At 38.4% G+C, this 27,070-nt stretch overlaps 1 protein-coding gene across 1 annotated transcript in view; it reads left to right on the forward strand.

Moving 5' to 3' along the window:
• LOC122916265 (SLX4 interacting protein) overlaps positions 1–27,070 on the forward strand; it is a 180,044-nt gene that overhangs the window by 137,513 nt on the left and 15,461 nt on the right. Inside the window, 2 exon segments of the mRNA XM_044263454.1 lie at positions 16,106–16,183; positions 19,422–19,510. Coding sequence (XP_044119389.1) covers positions 16,106–16,183; positions 19,422–19,510 — 167 coding nt within the window.

Consider the following 27,070-nt stretch of genomic DNA (forward strand, 5'->3'; position numbering starts at 1 on the left):
TCCCACATTTTGGGTTTGGCTGGCTGCAACTGCACGGTAGTGTTAACAGAGTCTTCCAGGCCCTGTATTTCCTGTAAACTGGTAGTTAGATCCAGAGACTTGATGAGGTCAGATCCCTGTTGTTGTTTCTTATGCAACAATCCTTTATGGTAGGTGGGGTGTATTTCCTGTTGCCTCTTCTTTAGAAGCACATGTCTTGTTTTATCTCTCAAATTCATGTTCAGAACATGTATATGATAAAGGTAGAGGTTCTGTTTTATGATTTTTTTTTATTAACCAGTGTTTTTGATTTGTTCATTTGATATATATATATATATATATATATATATATATATATCAGGAAATACCGTGTAAGCAAAACAAAATTAAAAAGTCCTCTTTACATATTCTTCATTGGCCTCATTTAGACAGTTAAGATAAGAATATCAAGGTAGTGTTTTGGAAATAATAAAACCTGAGTCATAGCATACCTTATTAGTTCCTTTTTAATCTGAGTCTATGTGAGATCTGATTTAGCATCTTAATTATGATCATAAGTCATCACATACCTATCACTTTAATTTTTACATATCAAAATGATATACATTTTAGGTGAACTCTAAGGACTTGGGGAAGATAAAAAATGAGAAGTATGTGGTGACTTTTTTTTTTTCCCTGTGAAAAGGTAGATCATCTGGCAGTTAGAGAGAAAACAAAACAAAGGAGGCATGAGATTTGTTCTTTGAAATCCTCCAGAGATGTGATAATAACTAAGCTAATATGCATTGGCTTCTCATAAATTGCCTCGGTAGTTTGGGCCTTGAGTGCCTTAGAAATTAGCTTTCTCCCAATGCCTCTTCACTGTTGCTATAGTACTCCTACCAGAGGCCTATTTGTTTGTGTTTAAGAAGCCAGGATAATATCTCTCTTATATTCACTTCCAGAACTTGAGTTTTGTTTTCATCTTCTAAGAACTCTGTAAAGTACCACCATTACTCTAGCAGGACTCTTGCTACAAAGTTCATTATAACATAGCAGGAAATCAACAAAATAAGATTTAGAGCAGTGACTTCTAAATCTGAACTATGCATCAGAATCCCCTGGAGCTCTTTAAACAGAACACAGGTTTCTGGAGCTCACCCCAGATCTACATCAGATTCTTGGGTGCTGGGGCTACAGGGATCAGTTACAGTGAGAAAAGACCCCAGCCTTGGAACTTCACATTCCTCAAGTGATTTATATATGGGTAGTGGGCTCATGACTGGCAACTGGAAAGACTGTAGACTAGTAGGTGGTTTCTTAGACTTCACAGTGGTTTATTTAATAACGGAAGATGGTAGAATTGATGATAAACTTTGGGGAAATTTACTGGTTTTACATGTGACTTAAGGGAATGCATCAAAAATTGGGAAAAGACCCAGCACATTGTCAAATGGGATACAAATCCTAAACGACTGTGACAGTACTGAGGGGAGTGTTTGTTTGTTTTTCTTTGAGGGGAATGTTTGTTACAGACAATGCTGAATAGAAAACATAGAACAGAAAACAGCCTACATAAATACCATGGGAGAAAGCAGTTCACTGTGTGTCTTGAAGGACAGAGCCACAAATCTGTGGTGTAGTACCTATTACAAAAGCTAATAAATATGAAAACTTAGGTGAAATGGAAACAAATACTGTTCTCAGTGCTGAAACATTAAAAATGTTCCTATTAAGGACACTTGGGTGGCACAGTCAGTTAAGCCTCTGCCTTCGGCTCAGGTCTTGATCCTGGGATCCTGGGATTGAGTCCCGCATTGGGCCCCTTGCTGGGCAGGGAGCCTGCTTCTTCCTCTGCCTGCCACTTCCACTGCTTGTGCTCTCTCTCTTTCTCTCTCTGTCAAATAAATAAAATAAATTTTAAAAAGTTCCTTTTATAATCAGGAGTCCCACAGTGATTCCTACTAGCAGCAGTATTCAACATTTACTAAAGATTCCCACCCAGACAATAAGTCAGGGAAGAAAAATATAGGTGAGAAAACTGGAAATAAAGAATAAAAGTGTCATGAGAACTCTAAGGGAAATATGGCAACTGATTATTAGAATTAATAAGAGGGTTTAATAGGTTTTTCAGCTGCAGGTCAACATGCAAAAAAGTCAATTACAACAGCAGATGATTTGAAAATGAAATTTTTAGGAAATAATGTGTATGATGGCAACAATAAAAAATGGGAAGTACCTCATAATAACTTAATGAAGTATGCAAGAACATTACATAGAAAAATTTTATACCTTATTGAAAGAGATTTTTAAAAGTCCTTAAAAATAGTTGGGAGGTCTGCCATGTCAGATGTATAGGAAGTCCCATTTGTCTCCAAATGGATCTATATAAATTCAGGGCCTTTCTAATCAAACTCCCAACACAATTTTTTTTTTGCATCTTGGCAAGCCAATACACAAAGCTATATGAAAGCCTAAAGGAGGAGGAATAACTCTGTGTACTCCAGAAGAAGATTAGAAACAGTGTTGAGGATCAGGAAAAGAATTTGCCCTACTAGATATTAAGGTTTACTGTAAATAAAGCTCAGGTGGTTAATACAGTGCATTTTGACTGATAAGGCAGTGGAGTAAAATAACTGAAGAAGAGGCCTGTGTGTGGCAGAGCTGGCACTGTAGATCAGTAGAACCCTCTTCTATTGAATATTAAATTGTGAAAGAGTAAAAGTGGATTCCTAAGTAATACCTTACCGAAAATCAGCATATGTAGCATTGAGGTATTTTTAAAAGAAAAATCAGGTTATAAAGCAGCATTTATCATGTAATTCCATTTTTGTAAAAAAAAAAGTGTGTGTGTGTTTATATATCTTGAGGAAAGATGTGGAGGACATCAAAAATCAAGGTGACAAAAGTTAACTGGTACTGAGTGGTCAGATTATTGGCAATTTAAGTTTCTCCTTACACCTTTTTGTTTTTCTCTAGGTTTTTTTTTTTTTTTAACACATTGAGTATACATCACTTTTAATTAGAAAAAATTTTTTGTTTGGAGTTTTTTGCTCTTAACTCTTAGCTATTCTTATTTGCTTATTTTTCTAGTTTAGTTTTAGAATTGTTTTTGACAACTTCTAAAGTACCTCCTAGCACACACACACACACACACACACACCATTTTCATTGTGATTTTGACTGGAATTTTCTGGTACATAATAGGCACTTAGTACATGTTTGTTAAATAAATAAATATGGCAGCAATTGGCATCTTTATAACTGTTAGCCCTTCCAATCCAGAACATGGTATGTTACTTGGGCTTTGAGTCCTTTTTTAATAAATGTAAGTTTTGTGATTTTTTAAAATACAGATCTCACACATTGACACGACTAATGATTTCTAAAATTGTACAGTCTTTTCATTTTCCCCCCATGTTGAGTCAAACTGTTAGCTGTGTTATCTTTAATGTCAGGACTTAGAAGTGTCAGAATGATTTAAAGGTAGATAAACATGTCCTGTGTAGCGAGGTTAAGGACCTGGGTTTATTTAGCTTAGAGTAAATGACTAGATTGAAACTGACTACCTATGTCCAAGCATTTGGTAGTAGCCAGCATTCTTCCAGCTCTGCCAAAAACAGAACACAAGTAAATGAACTTCAGCTACATAGCGAAGAATTTCGATTAGAGATTACAGACCTGTAGTATGAAGCTGAAGCCACCATCAGAAATGCCATATTTGGACTGCACAGTAAATCTTAAGTCATTGCTAATCTAAAATTTGGGAGATTACACATAAATATTAGGATATTCAGCTTTTCTGGAAAGACTTAAAACCTGGTACTTCAGTGCCCTAATTCCCAGTGGCAGCTGAGGCTAGAGTTCGGGAGCTCCTGTCTTCCATAAACCAACCATGCGCTTTCCAGTTTTCCATAGCCCACACCCAGCCCTTTTCATGTTCCGGTCCTGCCCCTGTCAGCATCTAAGTTTGCAGCCTCAATTCAAATGGTAAAGGAAGAATCAAGTTGCATGCGGGTGGCTGTTGCATCTTCTCATTTGGAGTTTCGTGTTGTTTTTAAAATATAATTTAAATACGGTCCTGGCTAACAAGCTAACTGGCTAACAAGGAAGTGAACTGAATGATTCTTCGAGGATGTTGTTTGTGCTGTGATTCTGTGATCCCGTAGAATAGGCCAGTGGTTCCAAGACTCTTTTCTCATTGCACATGGCCCTACGTAGAAGTGCAGTTAGAATGGACCCCCCTGCAAGACAGTGAGGCCATGGAGGACATGCTTCATCTGGAGCTTGTCCCACGCTCAGGAAGTGTGAAAGTTATTGTAGAGGGGCCAGCAGTTCAAACAACTGGCTACCTCACTGAGAAGGTTTATTAAAAAATCTGTTTCTTTTATGCATATTTATTTAAAGGGGAGGGAAGGGCTTTGTAGGGAACTTTGAGTTTTATAAGTACCCAGTTCGGCCATCCCCATTATTATGCATGGTCTGGTGGAGTACCTATTGTGGGAACCATTCTATTGAATATCATTTCATCGGTGCTTACCCATGATCTAAACACGGTTTTCATACCTAATGTTATGGGCGTACTTTCCTAAAGCAAAAAGCGGGAAAGCAGTATAGAAAAGAAATCAGAAGCGATAATTTCTCAATTTGTTTTCTTCTAATTTTTGTCTGTCTGAGAAGCTTTCTCCTTCAGTGGTAAATTCTCAGATGGATCCCACAGATAGGAAAATTAATAGCATATGTGGCCAGTGGTAGTGCATACAAAGTCAGTGAAGTGACAGGTAGAAAAAAAAATTTTCTTAAAGAAATTTGGCCTCAAGCAATAATCTTGTTTGTAGGTTTTTTTTTTTTTTTTCATGGAACTAACTAGTTTGCCCCATTTCTTTTGGCATCAAGTAGACATAGCTTTATTGTGACTCAGAGTCCAGTGCTATCCTTATTTAAGGACGTGAAATGTTATCTCAAGGGATCCTTTTTGGAGTCTCTAAATGTCTTGGGTAATAAGTGAAATTTTTAGCCCAGGACCAAATATTCCACTTACCCACCCAAATTGTTTCCCAGTTGTGGTCTTAAACTAGGATCCTATGTGTGTGTGTTCTTAAACTTACGGTAGGACTCTTGGTTCCCACAGAACAACCCCTGTCCTCAACCCCACCCATCACCAGTAATGGTGAAGATGACATTTCGGTTTATAATATGTTTCAGAAGGCCCCATCAAGGCTTTTCCGAAGTCTCCGTCTTATACCGCGAACCTCTCCGTATGTCCTATATGAAGGCATCACACTTGTGCTTTTTCTACCGTTGGCTATCTGATAAGTACAGGTATAAGTTTCCCAGTAGATTGTTTCAGAAGTAATGAGTTACAACTTTATTTTTCCTGAACAAAATAGCTTTAAAATACACATATCCTTCATTTTTAAAATGCTTTCTATGTTTCGGGTCTAGTCTAGCATAGCAGACATTGTCAGTACTTGGTAGCTATCAGCCTCTTCCTTGCTACCCTCTTACTAAATCTAACCAAGTCTTCAGATGGAGAATGAGAACTGACTCATGACCTCAGACTGGAAACAGTCACAAGTCTGAACTAGTCCTCAATGTGGAGCTGCTCCCAGGTCAGCATATAGTCATCTGATTGCCACCAAGTACCCTTTCTTAAATCAAGTATGAGACCACTATCCTACTTGATCACCTTTGCTAAAAATTCAAGTGTTTATAAATTTAAGATCTAATTTCTTTGAAATTAGTCTTTAGGACTAAATCTTCAAGTCATCTGTGTTCCAGACTTCGAATTAAAATTACAGCATTAGTTTGAACCTGCTGTTTCCTGCAGCACTTAAAGAAGCTATCCAAATTAATAAAGGGCTGACATTTTAAAAGAGCATACAGGTTGAAAATTTGTATTTAGGCAAATGAGTTTTTTTTTAATTTTTTAAAGTTCAAATTCTAATTGGGGGGGGGTCACTCTCTAAGACAACTAGCCTGATCTCTTTAAAAGATCGGAGTTACGAATAAAAGAAAGGGAGAGATTATTTTAGGTTACAGGAAATGTAAGAGGCTTAACCAAATGCAATGCATGGCCCTTGGTTGGCTTCTGATTCAAGAGGGAAAATCACTGATAACACATTTTGGGGGTAGTTTGAGAAATTTGAATATGGGCTGGTTGGGGTGCCTGGGTGGCTCAGTGGGTTAGGCCTTGGCCTTTGGCTCAGGTCATGGTCTCAGGGTCCTGGGATCGAGCCCCGCATCGGGCTCTCTGCTCAGCAGGGAGTCTGCTACCGTCTCTCCCTCTGACTGCCTCTCTGCCTGCTATGATCTCTCTATCTCTGTCAAATAAATAAATAAAATCTTTAAAAAAAAAATGTTTGAATATGGGCTGGTTATTTGATGGAGCCATAATATCATGCCCAGTTGTGATCTCAGTCTCTTGGTGATATAGGAAAAGGTCTTGTTATATGTGAGTCTGTGCTCACATATTTAGGAGTGAAGGGTCATGATGTCTAATCTATTTTGAAATGGTTTACCAAGGGGCACCTGGGTGGCTCATTCAGTTAAGCGTCTACCTTTGGCTTAGGTCGTGATCCCGGGGTCCTGAGATCTCTGTAATCTCAGCCCTCTCCCTCTGTTCTTTCCTGTGGCTTGAGCTTTCTCTCTATCAAGAGAATAAATAAGATCTTAAGAAAAATGGACATGGTTTACCAAATAGGTATATGAAATATGACAAAATATTAACCATTATTGAGTCTAGATGGCAGAGTTTGGGGTGTTCATGGCACTGTTTTTTCTACTTTACTGGATGTTTGACAATTTTCATAATTGTGAATGATGATAATAATAATGAGGTCATCTTCAGGAGAGAGACACTGTGGGACAAAGTGGGTCTTCCTACCATGAGGCCGCCTTGTGGTTTGGGAGAAGGCGGCTTGGCTGGAGGAGAGCCATGCAGCGCTGGGCGGAACCAGCTATGACGGGCTCACCCGTCATGCAGTCCTCATGACTCTGCAGGCCACTCAGAGGCATTTTCCCAGGCTCCACGTGCTCTCAGAAGAGCTGTGGGAGAGTGCTCTGCTGCTCGGATGCACTGTCCCACAGACTTCTCTTGGCAGCCTGGGGGAGGTTCACATTGCCTTGGCTATGAGTTCCCTGGAAAACAAGGGAAGCTGGATAGTTTTACAATAAAAACTCCATGTTGGATATTTGTTCTTGGTGCCCTGGGACTATGAAATATAACAACCCCAATGTACGACCACTCCCTTAAAAAGTATTACTCACTGGAGCACGGTACTACTTAAAACTCATCTACTGCCCTGCTAAGCCAGCATGGAATTTGTTCAACCGTATTTGACTTTTTTGTCGTTGTTTTTCCCTTTCTCTTCATGAAGTCTCTGAACTTCTAATAAAGCCATTTTGGAGCAGTTTGTTTAGACAAAATGTGGAATAAAATAGCAGAACTCAGGTTCTTCCTTAAAACATACACCCCTCTTTCTTTCTCTCATAAATACTGCTGAGTCCCTCCCCCCTACCCCCTTTTTTTTCCCCTAGAGACTTAATGCTCTTCCGTGAATGACCAAGTGAGCCAGAAGAATGTTAATGTGGTAACAAATCAGCATTGGGGGCCTCCTGGAGGTTGGGAGGTTTGTGCAAAGGCAGTAGAGCAGCAGCTCTTTACAAACAACAGGATGTCAAAGACCTGGACTGCACACCCTTGGGGGCTGCTTGGAGGCCTGCGATGGAAATGGACTCTTGCTGGTACTGGACGTCGAGTGACATTAAGCAGTGTGGAAATATGAATTACTTCTAGAAATACACACACCTGAAGACTCCTGGTAGAAAACTGATCCCACAACAAAACTGTCCTCCTCCTAACCCCAGTCTCTTCCTGTGTCTAACGACAGTCTTCTTAGATTTAGGGGCACCACAATAACTGGCAAGAGAGCAGACGTACTTAAATGTGATTTACAGTGGCCTCGGAGTCTTGGAATGCCATTGTCAGGTGGTTTTCAAGTGAAGAGATGCTCACTATATGGTTTCCATTTTGTCCCCTAACCCCAATCTCCTCCTGACTCCAGTTCTGTGCGTTTAGAACACCAGTGTTTGCAGGCTTGGAGCTTAGGCCCAGAGAAGGGAAAGGAAAAAGGGCCTCCTGGATTCTTTGCCAAGTTGCTATTTAGTTTTAGAGAATAGTGGAACTTCGCTTTAGCTCTGGATAAGTACAAAATCTCAGTGGTCCGCTGAACTCTTTGAGGAAAGTTAATTACATTAAAGAGCAAAGATAAGCTTGTAGTCTTTATCACCGTCTGTTATCTGTGGATAAATGAAATACATCTCTGTAGCATTTCAAGTCAGTATATTTTAGTGGCAGTGATTTTCTCTGTTTATATATCAAAATTAGTTTGCCATGAGGACTGACACAGTATCTTTTGTGTTTAATCTCTCTTCAAACAATAAAGTTTCCTATGGCGGGTGGAATTTGGAATAAGCAGGTGCAAATGTTTTCTGTATGTTGAACTTGCCATTTCTCTTGTAGATGCCATGGCAGAGGTAGAGGGTGGGGGTGGTTTTTCCTCTGGAATTATGGTGAGTGGCCAGTTTAGGGATGATTCTCTCTAGCATAATCCTATCCTGGGGGTGGAAAGGATGGGGGGGAAAAGAGTTCAGTGTTCTCCTAGTACTTTCAGTAATCACTTACATACAATTTTCTTTAGACTGCTTTCTTTTTCTGTAAAGGAAGGTGTCATATTGATACTGTTGTTGAGCCTCCTGGTAAGATTTAGTTATCACTCAGTGTGTGTCCAGATACCGTGCTTTCTGAATTCAGAGCTGTAGCTTTCATAGTCAACTTCAGTTTTAGCCCCTTCCTAATAATAACATTCTATTGCTAGAGATTTTGTACAAGGAGATTTTTAAAAATCTCGATCTTAGTTACCTAGATCTGTAAGTATTAAGCATGATTTATCAACAAAGGCAGAATGACTTAGATACTGCCATTCTATTGTTATTCAGGCCTTTGGAAGACTGACTTTATAATCATTACTTTGAAAATCACTTTAAAATTTTTCTGTATTTGTGAATTCCGGAATTTCCAAATTTGTGAATTGTTAAGGACTCCTTTCTTACAATCTCCATCCCCACCCCACAAAGAAGTAGGACAAATAAATATAGAAGTCTCTTCCACTCTCAGTGACTAAGGAATAAAGGATTCATTTTAAAGCACTCAGAATAATGCCAATGGTGTGCATGTCTTGTTTGACATTTTATGTAGAGGATAGGCACATGATCAAAACGCAATCCATGTCAGATGTGTTAGAAAAAATGCATTTCATCTCTGTAAATCTAGAGATTACGCTGTCATAGATGTCACTCTTATTTCACAATCCTCGTGACTAAAGCAATTGTGCTGTCAAAGCTGTAGCTTGTGTAGACAGATGTCAAACTGCAGTCACTGATGTTCTGGATCTTTCTACAGGGGAGTCTGAAGGATACTGAATATAAAAGTGAAAACTTCTTTGTGTTTTTTTTTAATATAAAAATTATTTCAGAACAGTTATAATCATGGACTTTGAAGAATCTGGTGGTTTTGGAGACTATCTGTTAGAACTTCTGGCCCTTCCAATTTCATGGATATAATACTATCTCTGAGGCTGTCTTGGAACCTGGAGATGCTTACCCCTGGATGCTTACTCCTCTTGTGTTTCCAGGAAGGTCATCAACATAGTAGTTTATACCTAGAGGTGGGCTGGAAGGGGAGGAAGAAAAGAGAGATGGAGGGAAGGAGGAAAGAAGAGAGAGAGGAAGAGAAGAAGGAACCATGCTGGTACTTTTTATGAAATTTGGTTGCTACCTTATGAATGGTAATGTCTCCATTTTTCAGATGGAATGTACTCCTTTACACCAGCCTCTTTACTTAAAATTTTGTTTGTGAGACTTTTTTCTGATAGGGTCTGGAATTGTAGTTTATTCATTTTTAGAGGCAAAATAATACTTTACCGACCATGCCCCCTCTCTTTAACTGTAAATTCCAGATGTACATCTTTATAATTTGACATCTCTGTACATCACAAAGTGATCACCACAGGTCTAGTTATCATTTGTCATCATCCAGATAACACCCAGATTATTCTCTTCACCCTTTCACCACCCACAAACCACCCATGATTTATATCTGGACTTTCAATTCTGTTTTATTAATCAGTGTGTCTGTCTTTGTACTAATACCACAATGTTCCGATTTACTATAGCTTTGCAGTATAGTTTGAATCCGAAAGTGTGATACCTCAAGCCTTGTTCTTCTTTCTCCAGACTGCTTGAATCTTTTCAGAATCTTTTGTGGTTCCATACAAATTTTAGACATATTTGTTCTAGTTTATGAAGTATGCCACTGGAATTTTGAGCAGAAGACTTGAATAAACATTATTTCAAAGAAGATGTACAGATGGCCAACAGACACATGAAAAGATGCTTAACACCATTATTTAACAGGCAAATGTAAATCAAGACCACAATGACCTAACATCATTTATAATGGTTATTTTAAAAAAAGATAAGTAATTACAAGTGATGGTGAGGACGTGGAGAAAAAGGAACTTTTGTATACTGTTAGCAAGAAGGTAAATCAGTATACCCACTATGGAAGACACAGTTGGATGCGTGGGTGGCTCAGTTGGCTAAGCGTATGCCTTTGGCTCAGGTCATGATCCCGGGGTCCTGGGATTGAGTCCCACATTGGGCTCCTTGCTCTGTGGGGAGCCCGCATCTCTCTCAGCCTGCCACTCCCCCTGCTGGTGGTCTCTCTTTCTCTCTCTCTCTCTGACAAATAAATAAAATCTTAAAAAAAAAAAAAAAAAAAGAAAACCTGAAGAAAAGGAAGTATAGTGGCCTCAAAAAATTAAGAATAGAACTATTGTATGACCCAATATTCTCTGTGGTATTTATCCAAAGATATGAAAACACTAATTCGGAAAGATATATGCACACCTATGTTTTCTGCAGCATTACTTACAATAGCAAGATATGGAAACAACCTAGCTGTCCATCAATAGATGAATTAAAGAGGATGCAGCATATTTATTTATACAATGGACTACTACTAAAACAACAACAACAAAAAGAATGAAATCTTGCCATTTGTGACAACACAGATGGACCTTGAAGGTATTAGACTAAATGAAATAAGACAAAGAAAGACAAATGCCATATGATTTCAGTCATATGTGGAATCCAAAAAAACCAAACAAATGAACAAATAAAATAAAAACAACAGACTAGTGGTTACAGGGGATGGGGCGTGGTTTGTGGATGGTGAAAGGGTGAAGAGAATTATCTGGGTGTTATCTGGATGATGACGAATGATAACTAGACCTGTGGTGATCACTTTGTGATGTGTATAAATGTCGAATTATAAAGATGTCCATCTGAAATTTACATTTAAAGAGAAGGGAGCATGGTTGGTGAAGTATTATATTGCCCCTAAAAATGAATATACTACACCTCCACCCCCCCCTTTTTTAGAGAGGGGGAGCTATGTGGGAAGGAGCAGAGGGAGAAGGAAAGAGAGAATCTTAAGCAGGCTTCATGCCCAGTGCAGAGGCTGACATGGGACTCGATCTCACAATCCTGAGATCATTACCTGAGCTGAAATCAAGAGTTGGACACTAAACTGAGTGAGCCACCCAGGCACCTCTCTTCTGCTCATTTCTTAATCAGGTTGTTTGTTTGCTTTGTTGCTGTCATTGAGTTATATGAATTTTATATGTATTTTGGATATTAACCCCTTATTGGATACGTAGTTTGCAAGAAAAACTTGCTCTTACTCAGTGGGTTGCCTGCTTTGTTTTGTTTTGTTTTATTTATTTTGTTTTTGTTTTTGTTTTTTGGTGGTTCCTGCACTGGGTAGAAGCTTTTAAGTTTGATCTCCAATTTGTTGACTTTCACTTTTGTTTCCCTTGTCTTTAATGTCAGATCCACAAAGATGTTGCCAAAACTGATGTCAAAGACTTTAAAACTTATATTTTCTTCTAGGAAGTTTATGGTTTCAGGTCTTATATTGAAGTTTTTAATGCATTTTGAGTTAATTTTTATATATAATGTGACAGTGGTCTAGTTTTCTTCTTTCACATGTGGTTGTCCGGTTTTCTTAACATTGTTGAAGAGACTGCCCTTTTTCCATTTTATGTTCTTGGCTCATTTGTCATAGATTAACTATCCATTTATGTATGGGTTTATTTCTGGACTTTCTATTCTGTTTTATTGATCTGTGTGTCTGTCTTTGTACCAATACCATAATGTTTTGATTTACTACAGCTTTGCAGTATAGTTTGAAATCAGAAAGTGTGATACCTCTAGCTTTGTTCTTCTTTCTCAAAACTGCTTGAATATTTTCAGAATCTTTTGGGGTTCCATACAAATTTTAGACTTATTTGTTCTAGTTTGTGTTGTATGCCACTGGAATTTTGATAGGTATTGCACCGAATCTGTGGATTATGTGACTAATGTAGACATTTTCACAATATTAATTCAGTCTGAGAACAGAATATGTTGCCATTTATTTGCAGCTTCTTTACTGTCTTACAATATCCAGGTCATTCATCTTCTTGGTTAAATTTATTAGTAGGTATTTCATTCTTTTGCTGATGCATTTGTAAATGGGATTGTTTTCTAAACTTCTTTCTAATATTTTGTTATTAGTGTATAGAAATACTACAAATTTCTGTGCATTGATTTTGTACCCTGCAACTTGACTAAATTCACTTGCTCTTTTTTTTTTTTTTAATTCACTTACTCGTAACAGGTATTTGTTTTGTTTTGTTTTTGGTGGATTCTTTACAGTTTTCTGTACATAGTATCATGCCATCTGCAAGTAGCGACAGTGTTACCTTTTTTACGATTTGGATGCCTTTTATTTCTTTTTCTTGTTTAATGTTTGTGGCTAGGACATCTAATACTAGTTCTGAATAAAAGTGGTGAGAATGGGTTTGTTCCTGATCTTATAGCTTTCAGCCTTTCACCATTAAGTATGATGTTAACTGTAGGGTTGTCATATCAAGCCTTTATTACATTGAAGTATGTTTCTTCCATACCCACTTTATTGAGAATTTTTATCATAAATGGATGTTGAATTATGTCACATTTTTTCCCCCTGCATCTATTGAGATCATGGTTTTTGTTCATTTTGTTAATGTGATGTGCAGTATAGATTGAGTTGCAGATGTTGAACCATCCTGGCATCACTGGAATAAATTGCACTTGATCATAGTGTATGATTCTTTTAATGTATTGTTGGGTTTGTTTTGCTGATATTTGTTGTGGATTTTTTGGATCTCTGTTCATAAAGAATATTGGCTTTTAATTTTCTTTTTTTGTGGTGCCCTTGTCTGGTTTTGGTATCAGGGTAGTGCTGGCCTTGTAAAATGTGATTGGAAGCTTTCCGTCCCCTTCAGATTTTGGAAGAATTTCAAAATATTCTTTGAATGTTTGGTAGAATTCTCTGGTGAAGCCATCTGCCATCTGGTCCTAGACTTTTGTTATTGGGAGGTTTTTGATTACTGTTACAATCTCCTTACTAGTCTATTTAGATTTTATATCTCTTTTTATCTCTTTATTATTCAGTCTTAGAAGATTCTAGGTTTATAGGAATTTATTCATTTCTTCCAGGTTGTCCAGTTTTTTTGTGTATCATTTTTTCATAGTAGTTTCTTACAATCCTTGGTTGTAACTTCTCCTCTTTTCTGTGTTATTGGTATTGGTTGTAACTTCTCTTTCTGATTTTATTTGAATTCTCTCTCTCTCTCTCTCTCTCTCGTCTTTTTCTTGGTTAGTTTAGCTAAGTGTTTGTCAATTTTGTTTCTTTTCAAAGAGCCCCCTCGCTCTTTCTTTCTTTCTTTTTCTTTTTTTCCTATTGCCTTTTTAGTCTCTGTTTTTCCTCTGGTCATTATGTCCTTTCTTCTGTTAATTTTGGTCCTTGCTTGTTCTTCTTTCCTGGTTCCTTTAGGTGTAAAATTAGATTGTTTATTTGAGATTTTTCGTATTTCTTGAGGTAGGCCTTATTGCTATAAACTTCCCTCACTCATAGAACTGCTTTTACTGCATCCCATATATTTGGTATGTCCTATTTTTATTTTCACTTGTCTATGGATTTTTTTTTTTTTACTTCTCCTTTGTTTCCTTTAGTGACCCATTGGGTTGTTCAGTAGCATATTGTTTAATTTCCAAGTTTTCATGTTTGCTTGTTTGTTTTCTCCATTTTCTTCTTCTAATTAATTCCTAGCTTCATACTAGTTTGCTTGGAAAAGATGCTTGATACAATTTAACTATTGTTGAAATTATTGAACTTGTTTTATGGCCAATCTGTGATCCAAACTGGATACATTTCCTGTACACTTGAGAAAATGTATTCTGCTTTTGGATAGAATGTTTTCTATATATTTGTTAAGTCTATCTGGTCTAATGTGTTTGAAGCTGATGTTTATATATTGAGTTATTGCTGTTGTTGTTGTTGTCTAGATAATTTATCCATTGACAACAGTGGGATATTATACTCTCCTAGTGTTACTATATTGCTTTCAATTTCTTTCTTTAAATCTGTTAATATTTTCTTTATATATTTTCGTTCTCCCCTGTCTGGTGCATATATATTTATAAATGTTATATTTTCTTGTTGGATTGACCTCTTTATGTAATGCCTTCTTTTTAAGATTTTATTTATTTATTTGATAGAGATCACAAGTAGGCAGAGCAGGAGGTGGGGTGGAGGGGGGTGGGAGCAGGCTCCCTGCTGAGCAGAGAGCCTGATGTGGAGCTCAATACCAGGCCCCTGAGATCATGAGTCTAAGGCAGAGGTTTAACCCACTGAGCCACCCAGGCGCCCCTGTAATGCCCTCTTTTGTTTTTTAATTCAGTCTTTGTTCTGAAGTTTATTTTGTTTGAAAATGAGCATAACTACTTCAGCACTCTTTTCATTTCCATTTTCATGGACTGTCTTTTTCTGTCCTTTCAGTCTTTGTGTTCTTACTTCTGAAGTGAATATCTTGTAGGCAGCATATAGATGGGTCTTGGTTTTGTTTTTATTTTTGTTTTGTTTTGTTTTTTTAATCTGCTTTGCACTCTCTGTCTTTTTACTGATGATTTTAAACCATTTACATTTAAAATGCACATAAATATATACTTCCTGCCATTTCCTTCATTATTTTCTTATTTTTGTAGTTCCTTTCTGTTCCTTTCTTCTCTTTCTCTCTTCCTTTGTGGTTTGATAACTTTCTTTAGTGTTATGTTTAGCTTCCTTTCTCATTTTCTTTTGTGTATTTACTATATACTTCTTCCCTTGTGGTAACCATGAGGTTCACATAAAGTATCATATATAAATAGCAGCTTGTTTTAGGCTCATATAAACTTAATTTTAAATACATTTCAAAGCTTTACCTTATTACCCTTCCCCCATGTTTTATATTTTTTGATGACACATTTTGCATCTTTTTACTTTATGCTGCCCTTAACTAATTATTGTAGTTTGAAGGACTTTTACTATGTTTTTCTTTCAGCTTTCAGGCTTGCTTTACAGGCAATTCTTCACTACCTTTGTTACACATTTTCCTTTTCCAGTGAGATTTTTAAACTTTATTCATATATATGTGTGTGTGAACATAATAATAGATGTTAATTATGAATATATAATATATTAATTACAACCAAATATATATTTTCTAATATTTTTAACCAAATATATATATTTGATTATAATGAATAGTGCAATTTCTATTTGCCTTAAAGAAGGCTCTTTAGCATTTCTCATAGGGCCATTATAGTGGTAATGAATCCTATACCTTTTGCTTATCAGGAAAAGTCTTAATCTCTCCTCCAATTTGGGATGATAACCTTAAGAGGGAGAGCATTCTTGGTTGAATTCATTGTACAGATAAAGCATCTGAGGTACTTCAGGGACTGGAGACCATTCCAGCCAGGTGCTCTGGCCAGGCTAGAGGAGCTCAGATTATAATATTTAACCTTTCCTTTCAAGTTAGTCCCACTATTGATTCCTTTTATTCTTTCATTTGGTAAATAGTTATTAAACACATACTATATCATAGGCATTGGGGAGCTAATGGGATTTAGTGGTGAACAAGTTTATAGTCTAATGATTTCCTCTTTCACTTTGCAGGTTATGGCTTTCAAATCATAGCCTATTTCCTCAAGAGAGGATTACGCCTTTACTGTTTCAGGGGTTCACAGAGTACTGGTAAGAAACTGATTTCTTTAGTTGTCAGGCATTTTGCACTATTAACTTGCACTAGAGAAGGAATGAAAATTAAGGAATGAAGATTCCAACTTGCTTAATTGCCTTTGTGAAATTGAAGTACTAATTAAGACTATTTCTAAATATTTGTGATTTTTGTTTTTGTTTTGTTTTTCAATTTTCACTGATTTACTGCCTCTCTGAGAACTGTGAGCTGAGCCACATTACGCTTCATTCTCCTGCTGCATCTCAGCACTTTCATTGAGCTTCCAGAATGATTTGACAGGCAGTTAAACTATGAATCACTTCATCTTTGTCTGTGTACACCAATTCCCTGGGATACAGAACAAGTGTGTACACGAGAAAATGCTTTCCCAGCCCAGAGCTGTCAGAGCCTTTCTTAGGTGTGTGACAAGGCCAGCTTCCCTCCTCATTTCCCCAAGTCAAGAAGTCCACTGGGGAAATGATGTCAAACATGTCCAGCCAACAACAATAAAGTCAGATGCTAATGACAATTCTCCAAGCTGATCTGAACATTGGAAAGAAAATCTAACTGAACTTCCTTGGATGATTTTAATATATAAGATATGAAACAGGGACTTTGAAAATAAACTGTGTGGAGATTTGCTCTTGGAATCTTAACAATGATCTGCACTTTTTAAACTTAAAGTGTCAATCAAATATATTACTCTTTTAATATATATATATATATATATATATATATATATATATATATATCTGTCTATCTTAATGGGACTTTCCACTTTGTTCAGTTCTCTTAGTAAAATAAGCCTGTCTGTTAAAATGAAGACTAGCTACCCTGTATGGTAGAGATTGTTATTGCCTAAATCTTCACTTTATTTAAATATTAAAACAATAAAAATTCCAGTTATGACCTAAGCAAAGAAAAGGTGTGCAGACGTTGCTTTCTATTTATACAATACCTGGCCCCCAAATGTTCAAAATTCATCATTCTAGCATTCTTATTTTTCAGAGGAAGAAGTGGAAGGACAAATCAGGGAAATTATTGGATAGAATTGATCATTTTGAATTTGAATTCTGATCTACTGAGTTGTATTTCAATTTTATGGTTTTCAGCAAGAGGGATATAATGAATTCTGTGACTCAGTTCCTCCTTCCTGAGAGTGAGAAGTAGACTACCTACCACTTATCTCATTAAGAAATTTTAAAAATTAGGGTGCCTGAGCGGCCCAGTTGGTTAAGCACCTGACTTTGGCTCAGGTCATGATCTCGAAATCCTGGGATTGAGCCCTGTGCTCAGCAGGGAGTCTGCTGCTCCTTCTCCCTTTCCCTCTGCTCCTTCCCCTGCTCTTGCATGCATGCATGCATGCTCTCTCTCTCTCAAATAAATAATTTTTTTTTTTTTTTTAAGAAATTTTAACAATTAGTGAATAAGGGTGCCTGGGTGGCTCGGTCAGTTAAGCATCTGCCTTCAGCTCAGGTCATGATCTCTGGATCCTGGAATCAGCCCTGCATCAGGCTCCCAGCTCAGTGGGGATCCTGCTTCTCCTTCTCCCTCTGTTGCTCCCCCTACTTGTACTCTCTCTTTCCCCCTCTCCCTCTGTCAGGTAAATAACTAAATAACTAATCTTTTAAAAAAAGAATTAATGAATAGATATTAATGACTTTTATTTTATTTATTTTTGGCTTTTCAAAGTCTTTCCCTAGTCTCCTAACCAGATAAAACATCTATAAGAGGTCAGAGTTTCACAGCACACTCAGGCTTTCTGAAATGGGGATTCCTACATGAGGAGGACTAGTGGGGGTAAGGCCAGAGTGACAGGTTAGGTTCCACTCAGGGAGGGCTTTGAAGTGTGTAGGTCATGTGGTAGATACTGAGAATGGGGTTTTGAGGAGGATAAATGGAGCTGGGGGTTTTTTTGGTTTTGTTTTTTGTTTTTTTGTTGTTTGTTTGTTTGTTTGTTAGAGCTGGTAACCTGCTTGCACTGAGTAGGATGAAATAGAATAGGGAAGAGTGATCACCAAGGACACAGCAGTGATCTAGGGGCGGGGTAAGGACATGGCTCTTACTAGAACATCAACTCATTAGGCCTTTGGTGTAATTTAACCTAGCCAGGTGGTATGGTGTTAATTCTGTTTAAGTTGTGCATCTGTGTAATCAACACCTTCACACTTGGCTCCTGAGTATATCAGGTTAAGAGGCGTTATTGCCTCAGTCAGTCCCTCACGTTGTCAGCCATTGTTGGAAATGAGCAATGTGTGTAAAAGGCTTCACTTACCGATTCATACCATCCCTCTGTAAAAATATTGGTCATCTTAAAGGGAAGTTTTCTCTTTTAGAAAAAATGGCTTTGTGTTAATCAGTATGATACATGTGTATTATAAAAATATTAGAGCAGTACAACCAAGTATAAAGAAGGGAGAAGATCCTCACCACCCACCCAGAATACACATTGTTAGCATCAGCTAAACATCACTCCAGAGATGGTTGGAGGCTGCATACGTGAATGTAGATGGATAGACAAATGAGAGAGGAGAAAAGATACAGATGGCATTTACCACTTCATATTCTTTCTTTCATTGAATGTTGGGGCATCTAGTTCTGTGATTCCTTCAGCCTTTTCCGCCTGAAAGTCAGTTGTTTTGCTTTAAGAAGTTGTAATGATTAGTGTGACTGTAGTGTAATTGTATCAACTGTGCTATCGCATGTTTTACTATTTCCTTGTTATTATTCCTGTTAAGGACACTGCTATTTCCATAGCCTGATTCAGATTGGGAATCTGCCCTTCAGTTTAGGGGACGGATCTAAGACCAAATGACCAAAGAGATGACAATTAAAGTAATTAGTTAGAATGTCAATGAGTTTTCAGATTTTATCTTCTATCTTTCTCTTCCTCCTCTTGTATAAATCCGCACACTCATTAGAGAACGTTGATCCTATTTCCCAAATGTGAGTTCTGGTCAGAGTACAGCAAACTGACACAGGGGGAGGGCTGCAAGGTCCCTGCCTGGGGGTTTCATGGGATATAACATAATGGTCCAGGGGCTCAGGTGGACCAATTTGCAACCTCCTGGGTGATCCCCAGAGCTCTGTGCTTGCCTCGCCCTGCTGAGTGCAAACACTGAAAGGTGAGGAGAAGAGACATGTGTCTTATACATACATGCTTATGACTAGAACAGAAAATTCTGGGACCAAGCATTTCTCTGGTCATAGATTTTTGATGCCTTTAAGTAATTTTATTTTCTTCATTTTGTGCAGAGCTCCGTGTATTTCCTGACAGATTTGTGGTCTGTGTAAGTCAGCTTTCGTTCAGTCGTGATCTTTTGGCAAGTCAGAATGAAGAATTGGTATGTACAAAAACATTCTGTAAATAAGTCCACTTAAATGACAACTTAAAAATTGAAAAAGTACTGTCTTCAGTTTTCATTTGGTTATCCAGCATTCAGTGCATGTTTTAGGGGATGAAAAATGTCCTACCTATTGCATGGTAATATTAACTGATGTGTTTTGGTTTGTTTGCTTTTATTTTCTTGTTCTGAAGACGCGTTGAAAATTTAGTTTGATCAACCATATCTTTTCTACATCAATTTTACATGAGAAAGCAACATCTCACAAAAACTGTGATGATGCTTATGATAATATTCAAATGAGATAAAGCAAAATCTTTCAGTGAAATGAAGTGAAATCCACATGTTTCTGCTAGAAGCTTTCATTGGGGTCAGTGGCTTTTGAATTTTATTCCATGGTGAATCACTGACATTTTCATGAGAATCAGTACTTTTCCCCAGTGTGTTGTTTCTTTGCTGATAGGACTTGTTTTCTGTCTCTTTTCTCAGGCTTAGTCTCAAGCTTCATCAGGTCCTTGTTTTCATTTGTGTTTCGTTGGAGTTCTCAGTGCAGATAAATAGAGAAAACTTATCCACACTATGGTAGCTTTGAGCTTTGTCTTTTAAGCTTAACATACACACTTAAGAGAGTCTACTTGGGGTGTGTGTGTGTGTGTGTGTGTGTGTGTGTGTGTGTTGTGCTGCAGCCACAGTCCACAATCTAAACTTACCGCTCTATAAATTTTTTTCATCTTTTTGGATATATTACTTGAACTTTAACAAAGAGGAGAAAAATCTAGCAGACACAAAACCTGGACATGAAGTATGACATGATTGTTATGCTTCTAAAATAATTTATGGGGATATTAGATGACCCCTTATGTTTATTATTTTTTAATCTATATGAAATGTGGAATTTGGGCCACCTGGTCTAAAATCAGCTTCTTAGCTCATCTTAAATAAATGCTAGAAGGGTGAATAGGGACTTGGGAAAAGTAGAGAGCAGACAAGCTTTTGTTTGGAGCAGATGATCCCTTTGGAAAAGCCAGTGGGACCCTTATTTCTTCATGTATCAATTAAATGGCATAAATGAAGCAAATTTAGCAAAAAGTATTCAAAGTGTATTCTTTGAAATGTTCCCAGGATGTTAGAGTTGTCTTAGTAAATTAATAAATAGTAAAGTAGTAACGTTGTTGGTAAACAACTATAATACAACTTAACTGATTCTCAGAGCAGTGAAGAGATTGATCTGTGGTTTAAGAAAACAGTTAACTCTACCAGGAAGTGTCACTGCTTCAGATGGAATACAGAAGAAATTAGATCTTTTATGATATGTGATATTAATACTTTATATCTTAAATGATTAAGGCTGAGTTAAAACATTTCAATACAAATGAAATACTATCCTCCTTCAGGGCACTGGTCTTTATATGGATCTGAGTTTTCTATAACTGCTGTCAATAGAAATCCTGTAATCTAGAGGACTTTGTAAATGTTAAGTTTTCATTCTGAAGAGTTGACTAGTCTCAGCCTTTTACATAAGCCCGTTCTGTTTTCTTACCCTCGGTACGTTGTGACTTGTAGTGATTAACGCTATCAGAGTTCCTATCACCGGGGTCCTTCATTGTTTTCAGTGACTCTCTGCAGATGTGCTCCATCTCTGGCTCTGCTGCCGCTCCACTCCCCCACCTCTGACTGTGCCTTCAGGAACACACGCTTCCCAGCCACACACATGGGAGTCAGCTAACACGTAGCATCACTAACCAGGTCCCTCCCTGGACACAGACTCTGTGCACCCCTTTCTCCTTCCAGGCCCCCAGTCCACCACTTCCTTAAGCTTGTTGTCCCTAGAAATGGTGAACTATCCAGGCCTACCCAGGGCCTTCCTGCAAATTGCCCATCAGGCGAAAAACATGGTCCTTCCACCACAGGTGCCTTGGAGCTCTCACCTCATTGATGTTGGACCTCTGCAGAGCCTACCTGTCTCAGCCACGTGAGGCTCAGTAAACCTTCCTTCCTTCCCAGAATTGCCTTCTGTCTCAGAGAAGGCAGGCATACTCCTCGTTATGTACTTCAAATGCCCAAAGCCAGTGATACCTGGCTCTTGTGTGCATATTCCTTGAACTTCTGGAAAGCCTTGACATCTTTATCCCTTCACACTGGTATTTGCCAAAGGGCAGGATCCATCTCATTTCCATTGGTGGTTATTCTCCGGGAATGTCTGACTGGGCAAGGACTGGGAAATCGGCTTCCTAAATAGCTGTATTGGAGATGCGATTTTGTCACTAAACATCAGTGAGTTTCCTCTAAGTGTTTACTGTACTCAGTCTGCCATGGCCCCTAAAGAGATGGGGGAGTAAGCCAGTACCCAGGCAACAAACAGCCTGGGCACCCGGCTTGTGCCTCAAGTAGCAGATTCCTTTTCTTCTTCCTCCTTCTTTTGTCTTTTTTCTTTTTTGTTCCTCAGTGTCTAAATGACAGTTGGTTAGGAAAGCTGGGAGTGCCTGTTCAGCACTGCTCTGCCAAGGGGCATCTTCCAGCCTGTATTGAAGGAAGCCGGCTGCACGTAGTGCCCCGGTTCCTGAAGGTGGCCTCACAAAAGGACTGCTGTTCCAGATCGAGTGCTACAAAGGGAGTAATCTCCCTCCCTTGGAGGGCAGAGCAGGTGCAGCCATGCCACCCCCTCGTGCCCTTCCCCAACACCAGGGAGGTCTGTTACCCCAGCGTCGGCATTGCTGTCCGCGCTCCCCCACCCGCCCCACAAGGGGCGTTAGTGCCCGGAGATGCTCCTTGTTGCGACAGCTCTGCACCGAGTGCCCATGTGCCGGGGATCTGGGAATTGGGATGTGTGCTTTGGGAAGAAAGGGCATTATTATGAGATGAGTCACTGTATTTTTCTTACTACAGTTTCTCATAAGAAATCTCAAGGCCCTTGTAGCCTCAGTGTTTGACCTATTGCTAGGAATGGAGCTAGGAAGTGTTTCTGAGGGTTTTTACCTTGTGTTTTGTTTTGTTTTGTGCCATTTGTTCTCCCTTACCTTTGTTTCTCCTGAGAAGTACAAAGAGCATAAAGTAAATTTTGATGGCACTGTTCTAGTCCATTTTAACAATATTGTCATGTATTTACAAATCCAGTTCCCCGTATCAAGGCTGTTTTTTTTTTTCCCTCAGAGGTAAAGCTCTGGGGCTGTGGGAAATTAAAAATTATTTATTATTTGTATTATTTTTTTATTAAAGTGAATAGCCAAAAATCACCAAAGTAATTACAAAGTAATAACTTTATTGTGGAAATAGAACTCTGTATATATCTGGGACATTTCAGGGTCAGCACAAAGCTATTATCTCATAGAGCATTGGTTACAGACACTCCTACCCTTCGGAGATCCTTCCCATCTGTTCTAACCATCACACTTAAACGTAATTTGCTGGGTGCTGGCTCTGTGCCAGGAGCTTGAGTAGGCATTGGGAAAACAGAATAAAAAAAAAGAAAGAAAGTGGAGCTTGTAGTCTGCCTTCAAGGAGCTTGTAGTCTGCCAAATCAGGGGTACTGAACGTTACCCTGGTGACCTAGAAAAAAAATACGTAATTCAAATAGAGTTTCCCTTTTTCTTAAAGATGTATCCATTCTGCATCTTAATGGCGCACTTGGATCCTCTGCTATTCAGAAGAAAGCCCCAAATTCTAAATTACTTTCTAACTTTTAAACCGAAGCTGTAAAAGTCTGTGATTCCTTCGGAAATTAAAAATGGCATGTAATACCCCAGGGCTGCCTCAAAGTGGATATATAATGAAGATGTTTGAGTTCTCTGCCTCATGCTCCATTGAGATTGCGGCCAGGTTGTGACAGTGGCCATCAGATGTACCCCAGTCACCAGGCCCTATGTGCTAGCCTGTTGCTGTAGCATCAGCTTGGAGGATGATCACTGGCATGTCCCGATGGGAGACGCTGTTTAAGCACTAAACTGAACACGTGAGTCTAACTACTGTGTAATGGCAAAGAATTCTGCTAGTTTATGAGTATAAAATTGACAAGAAAACGAGTCTGAAGAAGCAATAAACTATGCTAGCCGGAGTTATTTTTAGCTTGGCTTTCATAATTGAACCTCTGTGGGCCTTAGCCCTCATCTCAGTCAAGGGGAAGGGTATCAAATGATCTCAGAAATCCTTTCTCACACTGAATTTCTGTCTAAGGAAGCAGATGAAAATGTAGCAAAATAACAACCGTTAAATAATTTCATACAAAAGAGAACCTCACTTGTAGATTTAAAAGTTGTGTTATAAGAAAATAAAGTGGGGGTAGAGCTACATTTTATTTTAGGAAAGATAAAAAGAATATATAAAGAAACAAACATTTCAGACCATCCATTTTTAGAAGAAATAAACTACTTAACAGTTTGTGCATTAACTGTGCACCCTTATTGACAGGACTAGTTTTATGAGGGAACTTCTGCCTAACTATAAATCAAATCATTCAAGAAAAGAACTTCTTTTGTATCAAAAAATTAAGTAAGTAGTAGATTTTTTTCGTAGGTTTTTAATGATGTGTCATAAGCTTTTTAAGACTCCATTCTTCTCATCTTATTGTATTTCCTAAACAATGCTAATGGTAGATTACTTGGAAGCCATTAAGCCAAGATTCCTGTAGCGCTAGGAAAAGTTCCTTGAAGGGGAAGAGGTTGTTCCCATATTTCACATTTCCCACAGTGTTCTTAACTTAGTTTTTTACTTAATAACTGCTTACCAAAATTGTCCATGTTCATTGTACAGAAATTCTAGAATCCAAATACAAACAAAGAAAGTAAAAATTATCCACAACTCCCAACCTAAAGACAGCCTCTGTTAATGACCTAGTCTGTCCCCCTCCATACTTGATACTTGATAGCTGAGGTCACTGTGTACTTATTTTAGCCAGGACCCATTCATTTGTGAATTGTGTGTTTGTGTTCATTTTTCTGTTGGTATTTTTGTATTTCACAAACTCCTGTCTAAAAACTTCTTGCATAGTAAGGAAAGTTAACTTTTAGTGAATTTATCATTTACCTTTCAATTATATGACATGACTGTGTGATAGATATGTATGTCCTCAATTTTATGGTTTCCGTAATGATTTCTGCCTTTGATTATCTTGGTGTTTTGGTTTTCAGAGTTAGACAAATATTTCTTTATATTTTCTTGTGTTTTTGTGGAATTTGTTTTAGTTTGTAATATGAGGTAGTTTTTATTCTGTATGTTATCAGTGTTGTGATAATTGTAGTTACTAGGTTTAAGGGATAAATGTGCTCAGTCTGCCTATACTAATGAGGCTTCACTTTTGGTGTGCACACAAGCAGGGGCTTCTCTGGGGACCAGGCTCTCTTCTTGACCGTGTAGCAGCAGGACATCTCCAATGCCCACCATCTTGCCTTCTGCGTCCCTAGGCTGACTGCCCTCTGCTCTTCCAGTCACCTGTGGCCAGTGCTCAGGGTCAGAACATGGTCACCAGATCGCTGAGGAACAGATTAGGGCCACGCCCTCAGCAGAGCCTACAGATGGGCTATTTGGGTTTAGTCAGAAACTATAGTAGCCATCACACACCTGCCCTTATAATATGTACTGGCAGGTGCAATGTCCTAATGGCTGGTGGTGGGGATAAGATATTCTAGGTCAGGTTGGTCTGTCTAGAATAGTTTTTCTAAACTGTGACAAAGAAGATACATTTTTCCTCAGGTGAGAAAAAATTTTTTTTTTAATTTTTTATTGTATTTCTTTTTATTTTTTATTATGTCCAGTTAGCCAACATATAGTACATCATGAATTCTTGTTGTGTTCAGAGAATTCACCAGTTGTGTTTAACACCCAGTGCTCATCCCAACATGTGCCCTCCTTAATACACATAATTTTTTTAAAGATTAACTGTCCTTGCAGTGCCTGGGTGGGTCAGTTGGTTGAATGTCCAACTTGTGATTTCAGCTCGGGTTATGATCTCGGGGTCATGGGATAGACCCATGTTGTGCTCAGCACTCCGCACAGAGTCTGCTGAGATTTTTTTTCCCCCTCCCTCTCCCTCCCTCTGAGCTCCTCCTGCTACTGGCACATACGTGTGCTCTTTCTAAAGTAAATAAATTAATTAAGAAAAAGATTATCCTTTGATTATATGTTACAGTAACCTGAGGTTTCATTCTCCTTTCCTAATAATAGAATTCTCTCCAATGATTAGCCAGCAGTGTTTGTGAAAGAGATGGTTCGTGCTCCCCTGATTCTACCACCCGTAAGGAACCTGCCCTTTTGGGCACTTGGGTGGCTCAGTCAGTTGAACATCTGCCTTCAGTTCAGGTCATGATCCCGGAGTCCTGGGATTGAGTCCCATATCCGGCTTGCTCAGCAGGGAGCCTGCTTCTCCCTCTCCCTACCCTCCCACATGTGCTCTCTCTTCTCTTCTCTTTCTCTCTCAAATAAATGAATAAAATCTTTAAGAAAAACAAAACACAAAAAAGGAGCCTGCCCTTTGCTGAATGAGACTAGGATAGGTGGGATAAGCTGAAATAGGACATATCTAAGTTAGACTAGATAGAGTAAGCGAGAGTAGGATGTCTCTGGGTCCTCTCATCCTTTGTGCTTATTCTTCCTAGTGCAGACCTAGAATCTTTCTTTGATGACCAGTTAGATGATAGATTGAATTGGGAAAAACAGGGCAGGGAATAGAAAAAGTAGGAAAGAGATCAAACTTGAAATTAAAAGATCTGGCTTTGACCACTGCCTCTCTCACTCCCTGAATGACCTTGGACAAGTCATCTGACTTTTCGGAGTGTTGGTCCCCTGCCTTGTTAAGCAGAGGTAAAAGCGATGCCTATTATACAGACCTTCCCAAGTTTTACTAAGGATCAAGTGAGATAGTGAATATAAAAATGTCTTCTAGACTTAAAAAGCACTTTTCCAATATTAATTATCATTACTGTTTCCATTCTTCCCTGAAGAGGAGTTAATTTAAACATCATTAACACCAGATTAGCAGATTGCTGTATATCTTACCCTGCCCGATGGAAATGGTAATGTCCATCTGCACATATTATTTTCCCAAGAAGCTCAACACCCTCATTTTTTTGTATCCACTTGTCAGCCCAGCTTCATTTTGCAGCTATAAAGAGAGGTACCAAAAAGGTAAGTGATAAAGTCCCATTTAGCCAGCAAGTCAGCAGTGAAGAAGGGCTACAATGAGAGCATAAACTCGTGACCTTCAGTGGGAGCTCTGTTAATCAACATCCAGATGAGGAGGAGGGCCAGATACCACCAGCTAGAATGCCTTTCATTTCCAACAGCTGCTAGTAGACTCACGATGAGATACGGCTTTGAAGGAAGGGCCCAGTGTCTTCTCTGAGCTACATAGGAATTGGGAGTCCACAGACTTCTCAGGCCCAAATCTGTAAAAGCTCTTAAGTTCTTTTGAACACCCACAGTGATAGCACAGAGTTTGACATGCGAGAGGATTATGTTTAGAAAGTTCATTTAGTAAGCGGATGATTTAGAATTCAGGACTCATTTTCCCAAGGAAACCATGTCATAAATGGGGTGAGATTCCCAGACTAGTTCACAGAAGCTGTTACT

Source organism: Neovison vison, chromosome 8 (genome assembly GCF_020171115.1).
Source record: "Neovison vison isolate M4711 chromosome 8, ASM_NN_V1, whole genome shotgun sequence".
NCBI classification, from domain to species: Eukaryota; Metazoa; Chordata; class Mammalia; order Carnivora; family Mustelidae; genus Neogale; species Neogale vison.